We start from the raw sequence: 20,030 nt of genomic DNA on the forward strand, positions 1-20,030 counted from the left end.
TTGTAAATTTTGTCAAGTACAACCCATCTCTAAAACAATATTTAGGGTTGCCTGGGTGGCTCAGTCGATTAAGCATCTGACTCTTGATTTCAGCTCAGGTCTTGATCTCAGGTTTGTGAGCTCAAGCCCCATGAAGTACCTCTCCTCACTGAGCTTACATTCTAGAAGTAGAGAAATGACAGCTACATATACTAGCTAGTGGTGTATGCTTCAAGAAAACATAGAGCACTCGTATGACGCACTTAAAATGGTACCTGGCATTCCAATAGCCAAAAGGTAGAAACAACCCAAATGTCCATTAACTGATGAATGGATAAACAAAATGTGGTCTATCCACACTGTGGGGCATTATTCAAGCGTAAAAAAAGGAAGTACTGATAACATGCTTGAAGACGGATGAACCTTGAGGACCTAAGTGAAAAAAGGCAGATACCAAAGGTCATTTATTGTATGATTCCATTTATAGGAAATATCCAGAACAGGCCAATCCATATGGACAGAAAGCAGATTAACGGTTGCTGGGAGTTGGGAGAAGGGGTATGGGGTTTGGTAATGGGTATGGGGTTTCCTTTTGGGATGATGAAAATGTTCTGGAACTAGATAGTGGTGGTCATTGCCAAGATTGTAAATGTACTGAATGTCACTAATGGTAAATTTAATGTTATTGGTATTTTATCACATTAAAAAGAAATAGTATCTGGCATAATATAAGCATTCAATAAAGCTTATATATTATTTTTTATAGCAATACGAACAATAATCTCTCAAATAGAAAATTACCTAGGAGTGCCTGCGTGGCTAAGTTGGTTAAGCATCTGCCTTCGGCTCAGGTCGTGATCTCAGGGTCCTGGGATCGAGTCCCGCATTGGGCTTCCTGCTCAGAAGGGAGTCTGCCTCTGTCTCTGCCCTCCCCCCGCCCCTACTTGGGCTCTCTCTCTCTCAAGTAAATAAATAAAATCTTTAAAAAAATTACCTAGGTAAAATAAATTATTAAATAAGTTTTTAATCACTGGAATGCTATGCAGCCTTTGAAGAGAGTGAACATGGTTAAGTACAAATACAGAAAGATGTCCAAACCTACAATGAGAAAGAAAAAGAGCTGCAGATGAGTCTACATGGTACAATTTATGTTAAAATACACATGCACATGCACACACATATGTAATATGCCTGGAAAAAACTGGACTGGAAGTAGACGCATAAGAAAAATGAGGATAGTGGTTTTCTTCGGGGTGAATAGGTTGGGGGGGACGAGGGATGGCTTTGTTTTCGTACTTTATGCCCTTGTGTATTGAATGATTGTGTGTATATGTACAACACATAATGTATTGGAATTTTAGATGATGAGCTCAGAGTTAAGAGTATGAGATGGTGATTCAAAAATCCTAACCTGCTCAGAGGTGGCATTACAAGAAACATGGAATCCAGGACAAGGGAGGTAATTACCCATCGTGAGAATTAAATTTTTTTGGCTTCATAACTCGTTATGAAAAACAAAACTGGACTTGCCACGTGGTGTAAAAATCCTTCTGTATCTGAAAGTGGTTTTCGCCGCTGGTCAGAGGTGTGGCAAATTCTTCTGCTTCTCAGAGGGCCGAGTACAACCGCAGGTGTTAGACAAGTATCTGTCCAGGGTTCCTCAAGTCCCACACGAAGGGCAGGGCATGTGATGTTCTTCAGCTTTGGGGCCACTTTTCCCCACGTTAGAGCACGTCTTTAAGAATGAAGCTAATACAGGAATGTAAGATACTATTAAGGAAAGCCATTTACAAGTCTGAACTCTTAAAAAAAATCATTTTATTGATCCTTTACCATACAAAATTTATTCAAATTACACCCATTTGAAGTGGTAAGATCACAGCTAGAGAACAGGTTACCCTGTAACAAATCTATTTACAAAATCCATCATAAAAGCTTTTTTTTTTTTACATTATATTACATACTTTCTTTTTTTAAACTAGCATACAACACAAAGCTAAACCGATTAGTAGTTTGCCTACTCCCAATTTTGGGAGAAATGCTTCCTTTTGACAAAAATCACGTACCCCGTAGGAAAAGAAATTCCCACAATCTGACAATTGCCACCTGACTCACTCTGCAAGCCATGTTCCTTCAAATCCCCCCTCTCACACACAGGCTGTCATGCACACGTCTGAGTTCTTACTTTCTTTTTTTCCTGAAAGCTAAAGCTTTAAATACTGTGGTTTTATTTACAGATCTACACTTAAAAACAACAAAAACGGAAATAAGAACCACAACAACAACAACAACAAAAAACAGAAACAAAATAGAACACTCTTAAAAAATTACAAACCAGCTAGAAAATATTCTGGCAGTGTTTACAAATTAATTGCTATTTTTTTTCCTTGTACAAAATCGCTAGATAATGAAAGTGTGGAGGAGACTACAATCAACTTAAATAAAACGATCGCTATGCACAGATCTGTACATATGAACACACACCTAACACTGTTTGACAGCTCATGTGTTGCCCTTTATACACTTTTTATTTTGTAAGGCTCACGCAGTCATAATTCGCACACTTGTAACTTTTAGCCATTTCATGTGTGAGCATTAATAGCAGCAACTCAATGGTACCAGAAAACCTGCATACTTAGTACGTAAAGTTACACAAATACTGTAGTATTAACCCACTTTGTGTGCCAGATACTATGTCAGAAAGAAAAAATGGGCGATGCAAGCAGAACACAGCATGGACAGCTAACTCAGGGACACCAAGCTCAGCCCACTAACTGGAAAAATCTTATGCATGAAGGAACTTTTAAGACTTATTAGTATTCCTTTCATTTTCAAAACAATAAATACGGCATCATTACATTATGAAAAGGCTTAAGGAGAAAGCCAACAGAACACACAACCACCTAGCCAGGTGAGAGCTCAGTCTTTAGACTTTGGAAACAAAATCAGCTTTGTGCAGCTGATAAAGAGAATCACGACAAAGCCGGAAACAGAGGCAGCCAACCAGATGAGACAGATATGGGAAATGGGCAAAAGCTTGGCATAAATGGTTTCCCGTACAGGAAAAAACCCCACAGTGCATTTCCAGTAGGCACTTGACACAAAGCTCCCCCCTCCCTCCCCCACCCCAGTGCTTCATCACAGACCACACTGCTGTTTGTACCAAAGCCAGCGTGTGTGAGGGAGGAGGCTGGGGACGGAGGCCGAAGAAGAAAAAGGAGGATAATGCGCACCTTTGTTTCCCTTCCCAAACACACACCCACGCACACCCACACAAAGAGTTTAAAGTGCTGGTATCATTGGGTTTGACCCTACCACCACTTTGCATATTGTGGAAGTCTACCTCGAATCAACTGGCTGGGGCTCTCGTGGTTTGGTTTGCTTTCGTTTTGTGTTTTTCCTAAGGGATATTTTCGATTCCATTAAACACACAAATCGAGTGCTACTGTGTCAGGCACGTAGCATTTCAATTTAACTGTTTTGTTTGGAGGTTTGTTTTTCGTTTTGTTTTGTTTTTTAACCGTACTCCCTCATTCCCGCCGTCTTCGGGATCCAAGCAATGGACCTGAGGTACCGTGCCACATGCCCAACGGGAGAAGGGTACCTCTCCCCGGGGCCAATGGGAAAGCCATTCTTGGACCTAACTGCTAGGACTTGCAGCTGACACGAAGCCTCCAGCTGGGGGACACCATTCCTGAAGAGTAAAGTGGGGCACGCCCTGGCATTCTATCACTTCTTCCACGTAACGACTTCCCTTGGTCCAACTTACTCCTTCATGGAGGAAGGGGAATGGGTTCTGGGCCAGGATGATGGCAGCCCCCGATGCAGGGGGGAACACCCTGTTCTCACCAGCTTTTAAGTAAATGCCACTGACACAGTGGGGATGTCTTTGTCCCCAGAGGCCTCTCCATCTGACCCCCATCCTGAGAAGTGGTCTCCCTGAGTGCAGAGTAAGAGAGCCCTTGCCCCAGTCCTAGGGCCAGGAAGCCCAAGGACGGAGGGATCCACACCTGCTGCTCCTTGGGACTGCTATGTCATCTGACCTGGTTCTCTTCTCAAATGGGCCACCCGTGTCTACGAGCGAGCGAGCGAGCGAGCGAGCCCCAGGACTGACTCGCTCCAAGCTCCCCGCCCTGGGAAAGGAAGCAAGATGGGGCAATGCTTCTTGCAGAGGCTGTTAAACCTTAGATCACACACGTTTAGATGCTCTGATCAGTAGCGGTCCTCTACCTCTGCTTAAATAATGTGAACTAGCAAAAACCGTTTCAAAGTAAACAATTAAATTGAAATGGTGCTGGGTGCCACAGGAATGCTTAAATGGCAGCTTAAAAGAAAAAAAAGGCAAAAACAATCCACAGAAAACTCCTAAGTAAGCATTTGCTACAAATCAACTTTAAACTTACAAATACATTGGGGGCAAGGGAGTGGGAGTGGTTAATGGAGACAGGAAAATCCACAACAGCTTCAAGTGGCAGATCTACCGTTCCTCTGTATCTGCAACAAATATTGGAAAACAGGTTCTTCATCCGAAAGGCTGTGCAGGTTCTCTTGACCTCCTAGCGGCACACAAGGTCTGTAGCTTACACTGAATTATGACAGTAATTTAAATATTCCTAAGAAAAGCTGAAGAAATCCATTTCATACTTTTGCATGACTTCAAGTTTACAGTTCCTGCTGTTCCATCCCTATGAGCAGACCCCAAAGACATGCATTCCGCGGAGAAGGCACGGCTTGAAATGCTATTAAGGAAGATTGCTGTTTTCGAGTGGGCCAGGTGGCCAGACCCCATTCTACAGCCCATCCGTCAGGCACAGCAAGCCAATCCGGGAGGGAGGGAAGAAAAATATGGGTGAGAGACACCTGATTGCACATTTTCTCACTTGCTGACTCATCCAGGAGATTTTGGAGCCTGGGGCATAGCAGGGCTTTCCCAAGGGAGCCTGCGACTGTGCGTTTAGACCAAAAAAAAAAAAAAAAAAAAAAAAAAATTTTTTTTTTTTAAAATTCATCAAAATGTCAGCTTTGTTCTGAAGTTTGTAGTTTACTTCATGATACTATCTCGGAGGAAGAAGGTAGGAAGGGACAACACTGCATGACAGATGTTCTGGTTCCATAATAAAAAAATATTGGTTTATAAGGGGAGGTCACACAAAGTGTAATCAACTACACATGAAGTCTTCCACCAGCGGGAGCTTTTCCAAATCATAAGCATCAAAGAGATCACTGATGCCTTCTTCCTCCCCAAGACTTAGGAGATAGTCTTCTTGGAGCAGGGGAGGCAGTAAGTTCACAAATGGTCCTTCTAGGTTGGAAGGAATTTGGTCCTCAGTCTGCTGTAAGAGGTTCGCTGGGGAGGCCAAAGGAGAAAGGTTTGCCATAGAAATCGAACAATCGCTATGTCCTGAGTTGGTTGAAGCCAAGTCTGAAAGGGGAAAAAAAAAATTGGAGGAAACCGAAAAGTAAGTTAGGAGAAAAATCAAATCAACTTGCTGGAACACTATGCACGCTGCTGTTATAAAAGCATGTACCCTCTGCTAAGGACGATCAGATGCCACTACGATCCAGCCCGTCTTGTGCTAACTGTTCACCGTGACTGGCAGCTTTTCTCTGTTCTGGTCTAACTCCCTCAACTTTTGAGATGCCTACTGTTAGCAAACAAGAATACAAATCGTTTCAAAGATTAGAGACTAACAAGTTCAAACACTTCTCTCTGCTATCAGCTAGTCAATATTTAAGGAAAACAAAACAAAACACATACTAAAAAGGTGGCTTCCTCGTAGGGACTCACTGATTTTAACTTAGTCTTTTTTGAACAACTTTTTATTTTTATTTTTTTTAATTTTTTTAATTTTTATTTATTTATTTGAGAGAGAGAGAATGAGAGAGAGCACATGAGAGGGGGGAGGGTCAGAGGGAGAAGCAGACTCCCTGCCGAGCAGGGAGCCCGATGCGGGACTCGATCCAGGGACTCCAGGATCATGACCTGAGCCGAAGGCAGTCGCTTAACCAACTGAGCCACCCAGGCACCCTTGAACAACTTTTTAAAGATACTTCTTAAAAACGCATGTAATAAGACATGTCCGCTTTGAATGTCCACGGTGAAAAAAGTGATCTTTCATTTTCCCATCTGAGGTGCTGTGGCGATTATAAGTGCTCAGTATTACAAATCAGACCTGAGTCACCTAAATCGCTCTAATTCTTGCTGCTATATTGGGAGACAATAGGGGGAAAGATTAAATACATATCCCCAGTCTGAAACCGAAAAAAGGGGGAAGAACTTAGATATTCGTGGGCTTTTCCTCCCATATCTTTTCCCCATCACCCTGGGGGGTTGGGGAAGGGAGCAGAAATTAAGTTACAACTTCTTTGACAAGAGGCTCTGCTCCAAACTTGCTCCCTTTCGCTAGCATGATCTCTGCAGCATCATGAGGTGTGTGGCCAAGTGGAGCTGATGATTCACCCAGAGAGCTCACAGTTTCACTCCGCATCTCAGCTGGCTTTCAAAACATTTTAAGGGAAGCGGTTGCTGCCCATAGCAAAAGCCTGAGGGACTCCATTCGTGGGCGGAGAAGTCATTGGCTCAAAATCATGATTTTATTCTGTAACTAGTCAGAATGCCTTAAAAAAAAAAAAGTTACCTTAATAACGTTTAATAACAGAAGTTTTTGTTTCTTGCCTAGGCATGTGGTTCCCACAATGGATCCTTCTGGTCACCTTCATTTTTAATATAGTTTCCAAATAACAAGAGTGGAATTTTTACCTTTGGAAGGGGGTTTCGGGATATTCCCATTGTGGTCTTGGTTGTTTGTTTTCATTGGACTGTGTGTTTCTGTCTCTTCTGGACACAAATAAACCTCAATGGGCCCTTGGGTACTTGCCAAATGTATTTGTAGGCTCTATCAACAGAAGAGGCGAGAAAAGTTCAAACTGAGAAATGAGAGCTACAGTAATTTTCATCTAGAAATGGGAAGGGTAATTTTCATTGTTCATTTTGTTTCTTCACTGGTAGCCGCCCCCCCCACCCCCCCATCAACAGATGACTGTCATCCTCTAGAGGAGGGGCCAGCAAACAGTAGCTCGAGGGCCAAATCCAGTCCATCAACTGGCTTTGTAAATAAAGTTTTATTGGCATAGAATCATGCCCATTCCCACTGTTTACAGATTGCCTCTGGCTGTTTTTTTTTTTTTTTTCTTCTCACGCTCTAATGGCAACGTTGTGTAGTTGAGTAGTCCCAACAGAGACTTATGGTTCACAAAGCCAAAAATATTTACTCTCTGGTCCTTTAAAGAAAAAGTTTGCTGACCCCTGCCCGAGAGGAGGGGTCTGTGTTCTTTAAATATATTCCTTCTATGCAAACTATGAAAAGGTCCTTTAAGTGTTCTAAATACAGTATTTCCATGTTGCTATCCCTTATGGTGGGGCGTTTTTATGTGAACTTTAATAACCACTGGATGAATAGTATACTTAAGTGCTAGGAGCAGAGTTTAGTAAGAGAATGCAGCACACTAACATCTAAAATTCTTCTTCATCTGGGTCATAGAGCTATTATTATAATTTAGGTGAGAACTCTACCCTAGATGGGAGCTTGCAAATCTCACTTTTTATTTCCTATGCATTTCCTTTTTGCTACATTTCTTTATCTTATAGTTATGGTCCAGGCCTATATTTGCAAAGATTGTCGGAAACCAATCACAAAAATATGTGCCCTCCTTTCTTATAATATTCTAGTCTACCAATTCAGCCAAAGTCGTATGTGATTTCTTAAAAGTAAACACGTTCCAAAAGATAAATTCTTAAAGTGTGCTAAGATAAGTTAGGGAGATACTTTCTTTTTTTTTTTAAAGTTAGGGAGATACTCTAAAACATTTATGTCTCTATTTCTAGTGGGGATCATATCTAGGGCAATCAGCATAAAATTCCCCAACGGTTCAAATCAATCAGAACCGCCAGATACCAAATTATGAGCAAGAAAAAGTATCAGAGGGACAGGGCACCATACCCTGAGTTCAATGCCCCATGATGTTAAAATTAGACTTTTGGGACACTCAATACGTATTGAACTGTTGAAATGTTTTTGAAGTTCAGTTTAAGTAAAATGGATGGGAAAGAACCATTGAGTGTTAAGGAGGATACATGCTTCGACCACACGTCAATGATTCTTTAACTTCAGGCATTCCAAAAAGATCTCTGCAGGTGAACAAAGACATTATCTCCTTACCTCTATTGGGTCAGGCACTTCAAGTCTTGTTTCTGGAGGGGCTTTGACAACTATAACAGTTTGGTCTTTAAGGCCACTAATTTTTCGAATATCTTGATATGTAACGTAAGCTAACGTAGTGAGTGTTAAGGAATGTAACCATTAGAAGATTGACAGAACAGATGCATGGAAAAATTTTCAAGTATTTTATGACTTGTAAGAATATACTGGTCTCTCTGTCTCGATCTTTAAATATATGGGATCTCTCGTGAATCTTCTTTTCTGGTTGATATTCTAAACAATAAGACAAATGCATGGCGTTCTCCTACCCATTTCTAAAAAAGTCCATGGCAATTTAAAATGTTAAACACAGAAACAGAATAGTTAAACTATCAAAAGAAAACCAAAAGCCAGTTTGGTCAGGTTCTAGCCCAGTTCCTCTGGAGCATGGACATTCTGTGAACTTTGGTCAAGTGTTCTGTCACTCAAATTGAATGATGGCAGACCCCAATTTACAGAAGAAAAAAAAATGTAAGCTCTATTGCTCATATATTTTTTGGAACTCCAGTAACTTCTATCTGCTGCTTGACCATTAGCAAATGTCAGTAGACGCGCACATGAACGTGTGAGTAGCAAACAGATATATCGGTGGAAGAACTAACTCAGAAGATGGGTCAGGCAGACAGCTGGTTTTCTTAAGGGCACCTGGGCTGGTTGTGATTGTATACTGCCTACCGATAAGAGAGCCATTATTTCTCTGTTAGAAAAATTATCCTTTGTATGATATTACTATCAATATCTCAGTGTTCACAAGGAGGGAACGCAGCTTCCAAGTGCTCTGCAACCTGAATCAATTTGAGAAACACTGTAGCGGGAAAAGAGTGAATACCCTTGGTCATGACTTCTGAGGACTGAGCAATTCTTTTAAGTGCCCTGGCAGCTGAATCTAAGAAGATATCATGAAAGAATATGGTACTTATTACATGATAAAAAGTATTCATGCAAGCTTGCCTGGAGAGACGAGTTTTTACTTGGCACTAAAAGAGCTCACATAGCTCTAAGAGTCACGTAGCTCTCTTCTATAAGGGACATGGGGTAACATAATTAATGTACAATGTCTTTAGCCTGTTGCGTTTTTTATGTTAGCCCACAAAAAATGCCTAGGCTAAAACAGCAAATCACCTGACTCAATGAAGGCCTTTCTGAAGGTGATATAATATTAGCAAATAGAGTCTGTGATCTAACACGTTTAATACAGAAATAGGGTTTAGACAGTCAGGAGGAAATGATGTCTCTTAGAACAGTGGCTTTTAATTAGAAATTGAAGGAAGCTATGAACCTACTGTGCAGAAAACAAAGCACATCCACCCCAAATATGTATATACTTTTAGGGGCATCTACCGCAGACTATCTTCTTTACATCTTAATGGTTGAGACAAGAGCTAATTCAGTGCTGAGCTTGACAGGACAGCTCATGCAAGAGTCCGGGTCTTAGGTCACCATGTATCGCATCAAGGAAGCCAACTGTTGCCTTCATACGAGACTTGACAGTTCTGACAAGTTTTTACTGAGAACACGGGGAAAGTGATAACCAGGTACTTACCCCACAGCCCACTGTCAAAAAGCTACGTGACAAGAACTTATTAAAATAAAAACTCATCTACAGTTACTCAACGTGCTGCAGGAAGGAAAATTTCAACACATTTGTGAACAAGCTGTACCACATTCGGAAGTGAATGGCGAATTGAAAAAAATTGTGCAAACACATTTTCTAATCTTCCAAACTTTAAAGTACTTCCACCGTGGCTCCCTCCTGAATTTGCTTTTTTGGGTTAGCAGCTCCCCGCAAGGAAGCTTCCAGTTTCCGCAACAAAGGTCCCAGAGAAAGCTAATGTCAGCGACTCTGCTGTAAGCTGCACGTTCCAGAGAGCTGCCAATCGTCCTCCATGGGGCTCCCAGCTAAAGAGTGAATGAAACAGCCCGACTAGAGCTATTCTTGTTGCTTCCCCTGTAAACCCACTCTGGTGCCACTGGGGGTTCAAATCACCACACCTCTTCTCCACCTCACTAACCATCAGCGGACAAGATCAATCCTGTGGTCAATAGAAAATGAGCAATCGCAGTTTCAAAAAACTGCCTGAATTGGGAAATGAATGTCCCCATACCCTCCAAGGGAAAGTCTATCAGACATAAAAGGTAATGTGGAACAATCAGAAGTGGGGAACACAAATTAGAGATGGGATGTCTTAAAATACTGGCTTTGTCTTCTACACGTAACTGAGAACATTGCAAGATCTTCTTGTCAACACAATGAAGTCCTCTTTCTTCCTTTTTTTTGGGAGTGAGATGAACAGTGAGTTTTCCTGTGATGGCCAAAAGATTGTCAGCCAGTTGACAAGAACTGGCTTTTAAAAATTTTTATTTCCAAGGACCAATGTCTGTAAATGAATGGATAGACTGAGATGTCTCAGGCCTGGGCCGGGGGGGTGGGGGGTGGGGGGAGGGGGGTGCTTCGGAAATCAGTTTCTGGTGTTGTGCATCAGCAATAACGCACGGTAGAGGTTACAGAATGATTTTTCTAGACTCTTCACTCCTTCAGCTATAGCTCAGACAGATTCAACAAATTCCAATTGCTCCAATATCTGATGAAAAGAAAATAGAATGTGAGAACCCCAACAGTGACAGCGAACGCCCACCAAAAATCTGGGGAGATAGAGAGGGAGCTGCTGGATGATGTCATGAATATTAACGCTGACACCTTACCTATCTTAGAATAGTGCTTCCTTACGCACTGCGTGTATCCGCATGTCCACAACCACACGTGAATGACACGCGTTAACCCGAGTAAAATTCTACCTGTGTGTAAGCGTCAGCGCGTGAACGCTGGGTGTGTTCTAGAAGGCACTAACCCCCAAGGAACAGGAGCACAAAGGATATCTTTGATTCTCTGAATCTTCGGTTAGCAGTTTGAGGTCCAGGGTGCAGCTTTGGATCAGTTCATCTAATTTCTTCTCCTCCTGGCTGAGCTCGGTCACTTCCTTGGACAGGCCTTGACACTGGGCCAGCATGCCCCCATCCTCAGACAGACTGCAGCCCCTAGAAACCCAAACACAGACTCTTCGTGGCTGCTCGGGGGGCCAAGGGGGCGAGGGTGCAAGGGAGGGGCAGTGAGAAATGGTCCTTCTGAGTAACATGTCCCCTCTCGACACAGGAGGTCACGCTGCTTGTTAGCCAAGTGTTAAAATCAGAACATTTATACATTTGTATATATTTTTTGTCCACACGGTCCTTCACCTTTCACACCACAGAAATTTAAGTGTGTGGGGGGGAACCCCGAAAAAACTCCTACACTGTTATTTTCAGGTTTCTTTCCTTCAGAGGAGGGCTGTTTTTTCAGAAGGCTCAAATTCAAAGGGCGAAAGGAGGAGTTCCTGCCTGTCACATGCCTCCCGGGAGGAAAGAGAAAGAAAGAGGGGGAATAAAAAAGGATAGAGAGACATGGAAAGATAGAAAAATGTGAAAGAAAAGATGAGGAGTGGTTCAAAATTCAACGAAATATCATTCGGGAGGCACAAAAGACCTAGGCAGTTTCTGAGGGTCTTCTACCAACCACCGAAAAGGAAAAGTTTAAGGGAACAGATGTGTGTGCTGTGTGCAAGAACAAAGACCAATACCCAACAGGTTTCTCGAAACCACAGGCCTAAATGGGTCCCTGAATCGTCACAAAATTCCCCAAAAGTACAAAAAGTTATCCGCACTCATCTCATGTTTGAGGGAGTCTGTTTTCAGAGCCACCCTATAAGACCCTTGTTCCTTCCCACAACACTTTCATCGTCCCTTCTAAAATACTGGCTGTTGGGATGCTCCGTCCGTAATTCACGAACGAGATTAACCACACACTGAATCACACGTGTGGGTGGACGGGTGACATGTGTTATCATCCCTGCCTTCCATGAGGAACTGAGGTCTCTAAGTCTCGCCTCCATTTACCCAGAAAGCGAGCTGACCTGCCGCCAGAGCCACGGATGAAGATACGTGGTGATGGGGCACCTACACGGATGTGTTCATACACAGCCGGAGTTCATTTCCAAAGCCCTGTTAGAGACAAGCCGAAGACACGAGCCCGCATCCTTTAGATCACACACACGGCCTCGCGGCTGCAGATGAACGACATCCTACTTGACATCTGCAGGCCCCCCCTCCGCCGAAATCCCGGGATCTCCTTGCCTGAGGCTAATCAAATGTCTCTGACAGCATCTAGAGGGTAAAGAGACTTTGAACTTTGGGCTAAGGAGTCGAGGGGCAGCGGGGAGGAGACCACGGGAGTGGAGTGCGGGCGTGATCGTGAAATCTGGGGCTGGGGGTGGTGGCTCGTACTCACATCCACTGCACGTTGTTTTTCGACTTCTTCTTAATGAGGTGGATGCCTTCCAGCACGTTGGTGATGTCGTAGATTCTCCTCTTTTGCACCTTCAGCACCTCCGCCGCCTTGTTCAAATCCAAGACCCCGTCAGGGGACTGGCTCAGGAGCTGAATGAACTTCTTGGTGAGCAGACCAAGTGATGTGTCATACCGTGTTTTTTCTGAGGGAGATTTTGGAGCTTAAAGAAAAACAAAAGCCGAGCAGGTGGGGGGGATAGGGGGAAAGGTAAAGAAATGAAGGGTTTCTTTGCAGGTAGGCAAGCCCTCTTTCCCGTTGCAGCCCAAGTATTAGTGTCCAAGCAAAGCCGCTGTTGTTGTTCTCGGTAAGTTACAGAAAGCTATGAAGTGGCTTTATTAGAAAAGGAAGGGACAGTACAAATTCCTATTTGATGAAAGCTTTTTGCTGTGAATTTCTCAGTAGCTTCTACTTTGCCTCACCCTCCTCCCTGAGTCTAGTGAGGTATCCCACACATCGTAGGTGCTCAATGTTATCTGTTGAATGAATGAAAACGTGCTACAGTCTCCGAGGACCAGCACGTGGGGAGCCCAACCCGATGGGGCCGGGGCTGCGAATCTCTCCTGCATTTCATGACCGGGGCTCAGACAGACCCCTCATAGCTCGCTTTGCAGGCTCCACGGTCTGTGTGTGTCTGTGACTTAGTCACAGCTTTTCAGGGAATGCTTCATTTGGATGAAGAATACCTAAACAGTCCTTCCATCGACTCGCCCCGTCCCTCTTACATGTTATGTCCTCATTCAATATCGTATTTATTCTATCGTGCGGGTGTGCATCACACAGGGTTTGTGGACGGCCTGATCCACAAACTCCACAAAAGGGGCGAACAAAGTCTAATTTAGCGTCTATGTTAAATGCCAGAGACATAAAGGACTATTTCGCTGTTTCCAACCTACTTTTCTCTCTCTCTCTCTCCCCAAAGAAACAAAAGGTGGGGGAAAGAAAAAAAAAAAGAAACAAAAGGTGGGAAAGAAAACGAACTGCAATGTAGGGGTTTCAGTCAATGTGGACACTGCCTTAGGCGGAGCTAGAGATTGAGGCCGGTGTAGACCTGACCGACTCTGGCACGGTTCTATGCGCAGTTAGCCCGGTCTCAAAAGTAATGTCCATTAAGGGAAGTTAAAATTAAGTTTGATGACAGAATGGTGCCAGAGAGCTTGTACGCCGGGTGAAAAAGGACACTGCGCACATTTTAAGAGGCCTCCCCCCGAGTCAGTATCCAGGCACCGAAGGGACTCTACACCCTTTGTGGGGTGTCTGCAGACACTGTGTTTATTTTCTGGCTAGGAACAGAAAGAGATGAAAAAGGACACAACGGCCACAATTATCCACACCTTGGCATCCCCTCAGCCACAAGCTTTGAAAGGGGGGAAGCCCACACCGGGGAGAACACGAGATGGAAGGGATCCTTACTTTTTGGACTATCTGGACTCCGCAGGGCGGCTCTTCCTTTGCCCTTGGGGGTTTTTAAGCCATCCGAGAGGTACTGATGACCGCTTTCTCCTAGCTCCAGCCGTCGCTTTGCCTGCAACGTGAAAGGACGATCGGTCGTCACTGGCCACGCGGGCGGTCACAAGCCGTGGGGCTGTTTGGGGGCCGGCCCTGCCAAATGCTGCGGGCACATGCCAACTCCCGGCACCTCTGCTCTGCCTCACTCGGGGCCCCTGTCATGCCCTCCGGTCAGATGCTGGCTCCGGGGGCTGGGCTGGCAAGGAAACTCTCTTCACCTGCCACAGATTACCCGTCTAGGCTCAGATGGACCGATCCACTGTCCTGCAGGATCAGGCCCGGGGGCCACATTGTTTACTCCTTCATTGATTCGACATATGTGCCAGGCGTGGGGTGAGACAGTCAGACCACAGCAGGCATCATGGAACGTAAATTCGCTTTTCCCTTGCGACACTTCGCCGCCTACCTTCATCTCTGATCTGGGTTGGACCTCTTCCCTTGTGCTCCCCAAACACTGTGTGTTTACATGCACGATAACACTTATTGGATAGAAGGGTTATTTTACTTATCTGTTTCTCATTTCCTTTAAGGCAGGGACTGTTTCCCATTTATCTTTGTATACCTAGTGCTTGGCATAGAGCCTGGCTTTCTGTAGGTATTCAATCACTCTCACTCTCTACATATTTATATTCAACGAAAGAGTGATTAAACAGCAACGCAGCTAGTCACAGACCGCAAATGGTCATTCATCAGAACAACAAATATTGTAAATGCTCAATCTTGGGCTTCAACTAGTATCACTGTCTCCATTTTTGTCATCAAACCTGGCAAATGAGAAGTCTTCATCCAAGTTTTTTTTTTTTTTAGAGGGGGAGAGGGGCAGAGGGAGAGAATCTTAAGGAGGCTCCACGCCCAGCGCAGAGCCCAACTCGGGGCTCGATCTCACAGACCCTGAGATCACGACCTGAGCCGAAATCAAGAGTTGGACGCTTAACCGACTGAGCTACCCAGGTGCCCCTTCATCCAAGTTTTTCATTTAATTTAATTTTACTTAAAAAATATTCACTTAGTTTCTATGGACTGGGCTTAGGGAACAGAGGTAAAGCAAGATGGGTAAGACTGTCTGCCTCCCTAGCACATAGAGTCCACGAGAGGAGACAGATAACTAAGTAATTGTTGTGTACTAACTAACTGTACGCTGGGATGGGTGTTCAGACAGGAATGGCACCCAACTAGACACCCCGCATGGCCATGTATCTTCAGGCTCATCTGAGGGCACATTCTTCCAATGAGGAGATGCACAATTTCATGGTAACCCCTCATGACACAGAAACAGAAGGAATAACTTATCAGCTGATGACAGACATGCAGCTTCTCTATAAAAAGTTACCAGCGAATCTTGCTCTGTTCAATCCAGAAGCCCCTTTAGCCACATGTGGCTCATCTGAATCAACATGTGCTCGAAGTATAAAATACACACCGGAGGTTGAAAACTCAGCACAGAAAAGGGTAAAGGATCTCACCAATACTTTTTACACAGATTACATGTTAAAATGATACTATTTTGCCTTTATGAAATGTGATTAAATCAGGTAGTATTAAAATTCTTATTTTACCTGTTTCTTTTTATATATATATATATACACACACACACACACATATATATATATATATATATTTTTTTTTTTACCATGTGGCTTAAATTTCTGGCACACGTGATCTTTCTGTTGGGCAATGCTGGGCTGAACTTCACTCTAAAGGCCTAGGAATGACATTTGGCAACTTTCTTCATTTTCCCCTCTGTCAAATATTCTGTCAAATCCTTGTGTGAGCCTGTTGTTTTAGTTGGCCTGGCAAACATTCCCTCTTCATGAGGCAAAAGCTCCCTGATTGTTTTTGGGGAGCACTCATCCCCGGTGCTAGCCCAAGTGCACTGTGCCCCTAGGTGACCCGGGCCTGGCTGATCTTTTGTTCCATCCTCCCCCTCCCTCACAGTGGCTGCGGTGAGCGGCATATGACCAAAGGGGGGTAAACAAAGGCCAGCCCCAGGGATTTTTCTGGAGCTACAGCAAAGAAGGCGTTGTGCCTTCCAAGGAAGGCTGACGTTAGCCAGAAGCCACCCGAGAATGGAGGGTCCACAGGGGCAAGTGGAGTGGAGAAAAGGAGAGAGAGGGTCTGAGGCTGTCCTTCAAGACTCTGAATCAGGTCATACGCTGGGGGCAACGGCTGGTCTTCGCCCCAGATTTCTCCGTTGCATCAGCCCATAACATCTCCTTTTTGCTTAAAGCTCTTTGAGTTAGGGAAATGGAAGTGTGGTATTGCAAGTGACAGCTTGTGGAACGGGCTGAGTCAAGCTGAGCCTTGGTGCAATGGGGAGCTGGCAAGCCTCGTTCAAGAGTGGCAGAGTGAGTGGGTCACCTCGTGGGGTCTTCAGGAAATTACTGCTGATAAGCTTCATTTGAGGCTTGCCTGAAAGTCGAGAGGGGGACAGCTTTGCTATGGAGGCCTTTTCTTTCCATCGAAAGCAATCCAAGAGATACAGAGCGGTAGCCCCTCCACGCGAAGGTCCCCAGAAGGAAGCCAAATGGGAAAAGAGCTGGGGATCTAGGACTCTTGGGCCCCTAGGTCGGGAAGTCTGTATACTCTCCCTGGACACTCACAAGAAAGAACCACCCACTGGCCAACGCTGGGGGCATGTTACTTTCGTCTCCCCATCCAGGCTATTGTTCCAAATTGCTTTGAGGCAAAGGCCTATGGAAGCCATAAACTGTAGGCTGGGGAAATTCCCAGAGATCTGTTGCCAAGAAACGGAGATCTAACTTTAAGGACCAGGACTAGGCAGGTTGTGTGACTTTGGATAGTTGATCCAATCTAAATACTAGATAGAAAATCTAAGAAATCTTAAGGGCAATTCTACTGCCAGAGATTCCTTAAGTCCAGAAAACAAAGGTCCATGATAGCAGCCTCTAAGGGAATCAATCACCAAGCCAATGCGTCTACACCAAGAAGAAATGAGCTGCGGAGGAAGGTCAGCCCCGCAAATCCTCCTGGAGGGTAGGAATCGAGGCAGCCTATCGGCTGCACAGTCACGTCCCCACCAAGTCTCCCAGGGCCTGGAATTTATTCCTGTGCAGGAGACACAACGTGCTTTGGGAGGCGATCCCTGTGTCATTTCCCTTCTCCCAGTGGACATTTCTGGTGGGCTATCCCGTGAGCCTCCCTCCATTGTGCAGTGGCAGGGGCTGAATGGATTTGAGAGAAACACACAGTACTTAACTACTTGTAGCTCCCAGGCCTGAGGACGGTCAAACTACACTAACTGGACTCTCTTTTGGGAAAGGGCCAAACAACTCTGGTCTCCGACGGAGCAGCATCACTTCAATGCTCACCTTAACAAAGGCAAGCACGCACGCTTGGTTAAAAAAAACCCCAAAGAACTATATGGGAGGTTTTAAACAGGACAGGTGGTCTCTGCTTACACCAGGGCAGATGGAAGTCTCTTTTGTTGGCTCTTAGTGTGACCATCTCCCCGAACTGTGAGTTACTCTGTTTACAAACAGACCTTCACATCACAGGGCCCCGACCAGTAAAGCAACTCATCTATCTGGTGCTCAGCAGAAGGCCCAGCTATTTGGTTCTAAATAAGAGTAAAGGTTAGACAGGAGCGATGCTATGTAGATCATTCCACACTGCCCAGGTATTATCAAGGGTAGCTTTTCTTACAAAGGAACCACGCACTAATTTTAGGACCTCAGCCCAAACTAAGATGACGTGCCTCAGTAATGAAACAGTTGGACTGTTAAACTGCTGAAAATGTATATATAAAAATAATAGGAATAACTGTCAGGCAGCCAAGCAGGAGGCTGTGAGGGGGAAACATCCACAGTTTCTGCCTGCCTGGCCCCTATTTTTCCCTTTGGGGAAGAAACTTCTCCCCAGTTCTTGGTTCAGATGGTTTCTTTGTCTCTAAGCCTGATAAGCAAAAAGCCTGCCATTGCTCAACCTCTTAGGCTGGCCCTTCCCATCAAGGGTTCAAAGGAGTGGACTGTAATCTGGGCCCGCCAATCTGTGTATTCCAGTCCCTTGGCTAATGGGCCTATGACCAAGGCAGGAGAATCAGCCAGTGCTGGGACTTTGGTTAGAAATGGTGGGTTCTTTTCACTAGGAGCTAGTAGGACGTAAGCCTGGAGCTACCTGGGAAGTGAACCAACGTGGAAGGAAAAAGCTGGAGAGAGACTGAGGCCCAGGGCCTTCAAGGGAGGTACTAGATAGAGCCACGCCCAAAGGCAGGTCTACCCAAGACTTCCATTTGTGTGAACCAACAAATTCCCTTTCTTGGTACAAGAAAACTGAGTTAGATCACCACCATTTGCAACCCAGTGTCCTGGCAGAGCTAGCCTGCTAGCATTAGCTAGAACACAAGGAACCTGAGTACGTACGTGTCACGCACCGTTAATTGCTTTCCATTTCATTACGCTATCTCATTTTCACGACATTCCCAGAAGATAGTTGTTACTATTATTTCCTATCCTACAGGAAAAGATGAAGGTTTAGAGCACCTAAGTAACTTTTCCAGGATCCCAGTCAGTAAATACACCTACTCAAGTCCATGCCTACAACTGCTTTACAAAATGATTGTGAAAAACCGCCATGTAAGAATATTTGAACAGTTTCATTAAACTGATGCTGTCTTACTCTATGATAAACGTAGAGTTTTACTTATTTCATAATTTTTAAGAACTTTCCTTTACACAATAAACATGGAAATTCACATGGAAATTCAAACAGTGCAAATGCCCTTATGAGGAAAGCAGATCTTTCCCCCCTCTCCTGACCCTGTTCCCTTCCTCAAAGGCAAGACTGTTAAGTTCCTTTGATATCCTTTTATTTTTAAAAGATTTTATTTACTTGAAAGGGAGAGAGTGCGCATATGGGTGGGGGGAGGCACAGAGGGAGAGGGAGAAACAGACTCGCCGCTGGGCAGGGAGCCCAACGCGGGGCTCAGATGCAGGGCTCAGATGCAGGGCTTGATCCCACAACCCTGAGGTCATGACCTGAACTGAAATCAAGAGTCAGACACTCAACCAACTGAGCCACCCAGGCAACCCTCCCCCTTTGATACCTTTTTAGACAGACTATGGAAATACAGTATGTACACAGGTATACAGCTGTGCAACCCATAAAAAAGTTGTACACAAATGATAGCAAACCACACAATACTCTATCAACACATCTTCAAGTTTGACCTGTCAGTACACAGAATGACTTTATTTTTCACAGCTACAGAATATTGGATTAATTAATACACCATGATTTGTTTACTTAACCAAACACTCATGGCATTCAACACTCTTCTAGAAACTACTACATTTTCCCATTAAGCATTCATAATGGCATTTTGGGGTAGCTATTACTATATCCCCCTTGCACTGAGGCAGAGAAGATAAGGATTTACCTAAAGTCTCAGTTAATAAGTCACAGATACCAGGGTTTGAGCCCATGACTTCCCTGGACTGATGGAAATGTCCCTCCTCTGTTGCCATAGCAACTTCCGGGGTACCACGGCATCATTTTGCCATCATAACTTATGTATACGCTCCAGGTTTCCTCACCAGACCATGAGGAGCTCAGGTCTTAAGTAGGCTTGCACTTGGCATGCACTCAGTCGAATTTACTTATTTATTTTGAATGAACCAAGGAATAAATTCCCAAAGTCTCTTGGCAGGTAAATCACAAAGCTCTGACATTACCCACCCGTGAGGCTGCCCATGTATGTTGTAGTCCATGTGTGTATATATAGACATGTATGTGTGTGTATACATCTACATATGCTGCAGATTAATCTCTACATATTTGGAAAGGTTTTCAAGAAATACGAAGGGGAAAAATTAAAGTTGCAGAGGGATACATATAATGTGACTTTATAAGGGTAAGGAAAACTATAAAATATAGACTTCGCTATAAAA

At 44.2% G+C, this 20,030-nt stretch overlaps 1 protein-coding gene across 4 annotated transcripts in view; it reads right to left on the bottom strand.

The window, feature by feature from the left end:
- Positions 1-1,558: 1,558 nt before the first annotated feature.
- Positions 1,559-20,030, bottom strand: part of E2F3 (E2F transcription factor 3) — a 77,191-nt gene continuing 58,719 nt past the window's right edge. For 2 of the 4 annotated variants that reach the window (XM_064597106.1, XM_064597109.1), the window contains exons 2-7: positions 14,029-14,140; positions 12,559-12,760; positions 11,115-11,273; positions 8,199-8,313; positions 6,740-6,875; positions 1,559-5,401 (exon numbers count right to left, since the gene is read on the bottom strand). In XM_064597106.1, the coding sequence (XP_064453176.1) occupies positions 5,139-5,401; positions 6,740-6,875; positions 8,199-8,313; positions 11,115-11,273; positions 12,559-12,760; positions 14,029-14,140 (987 nt within the window). In that variant the 3' untranslated portion in view covers positions 1,559-5,138. Of the gene's footprint in view, positions 5,402-6,739; positions 6,876-8,198; positions 8,314-11,086; positions 11,274-12,558; positions 12,779-14,028; positions 14,141-20,030 lie in introns of all 4 variants that reach the window. The other 2 variants (XM_064597105.1, XM_064597107.1) reach the window with 2 other exon arrangements.

Source organism: Mirounga angustirostris, unplaced genomic scaffold, assembly GCF_029215605.1.
Source record: "Mirounga angustirostris isolate CCGP_5_RB_7025 unplaced genomic scaffold, mMirAng1.0.hap1 SCAF_8, whole genome shotgun sequence".
Lineage (NCBI taxonomy): Eukaryota > Metazoa > Chordata > Mammalia > Carnivora > Phocidae > Mirounga > Mirounga angustirostris.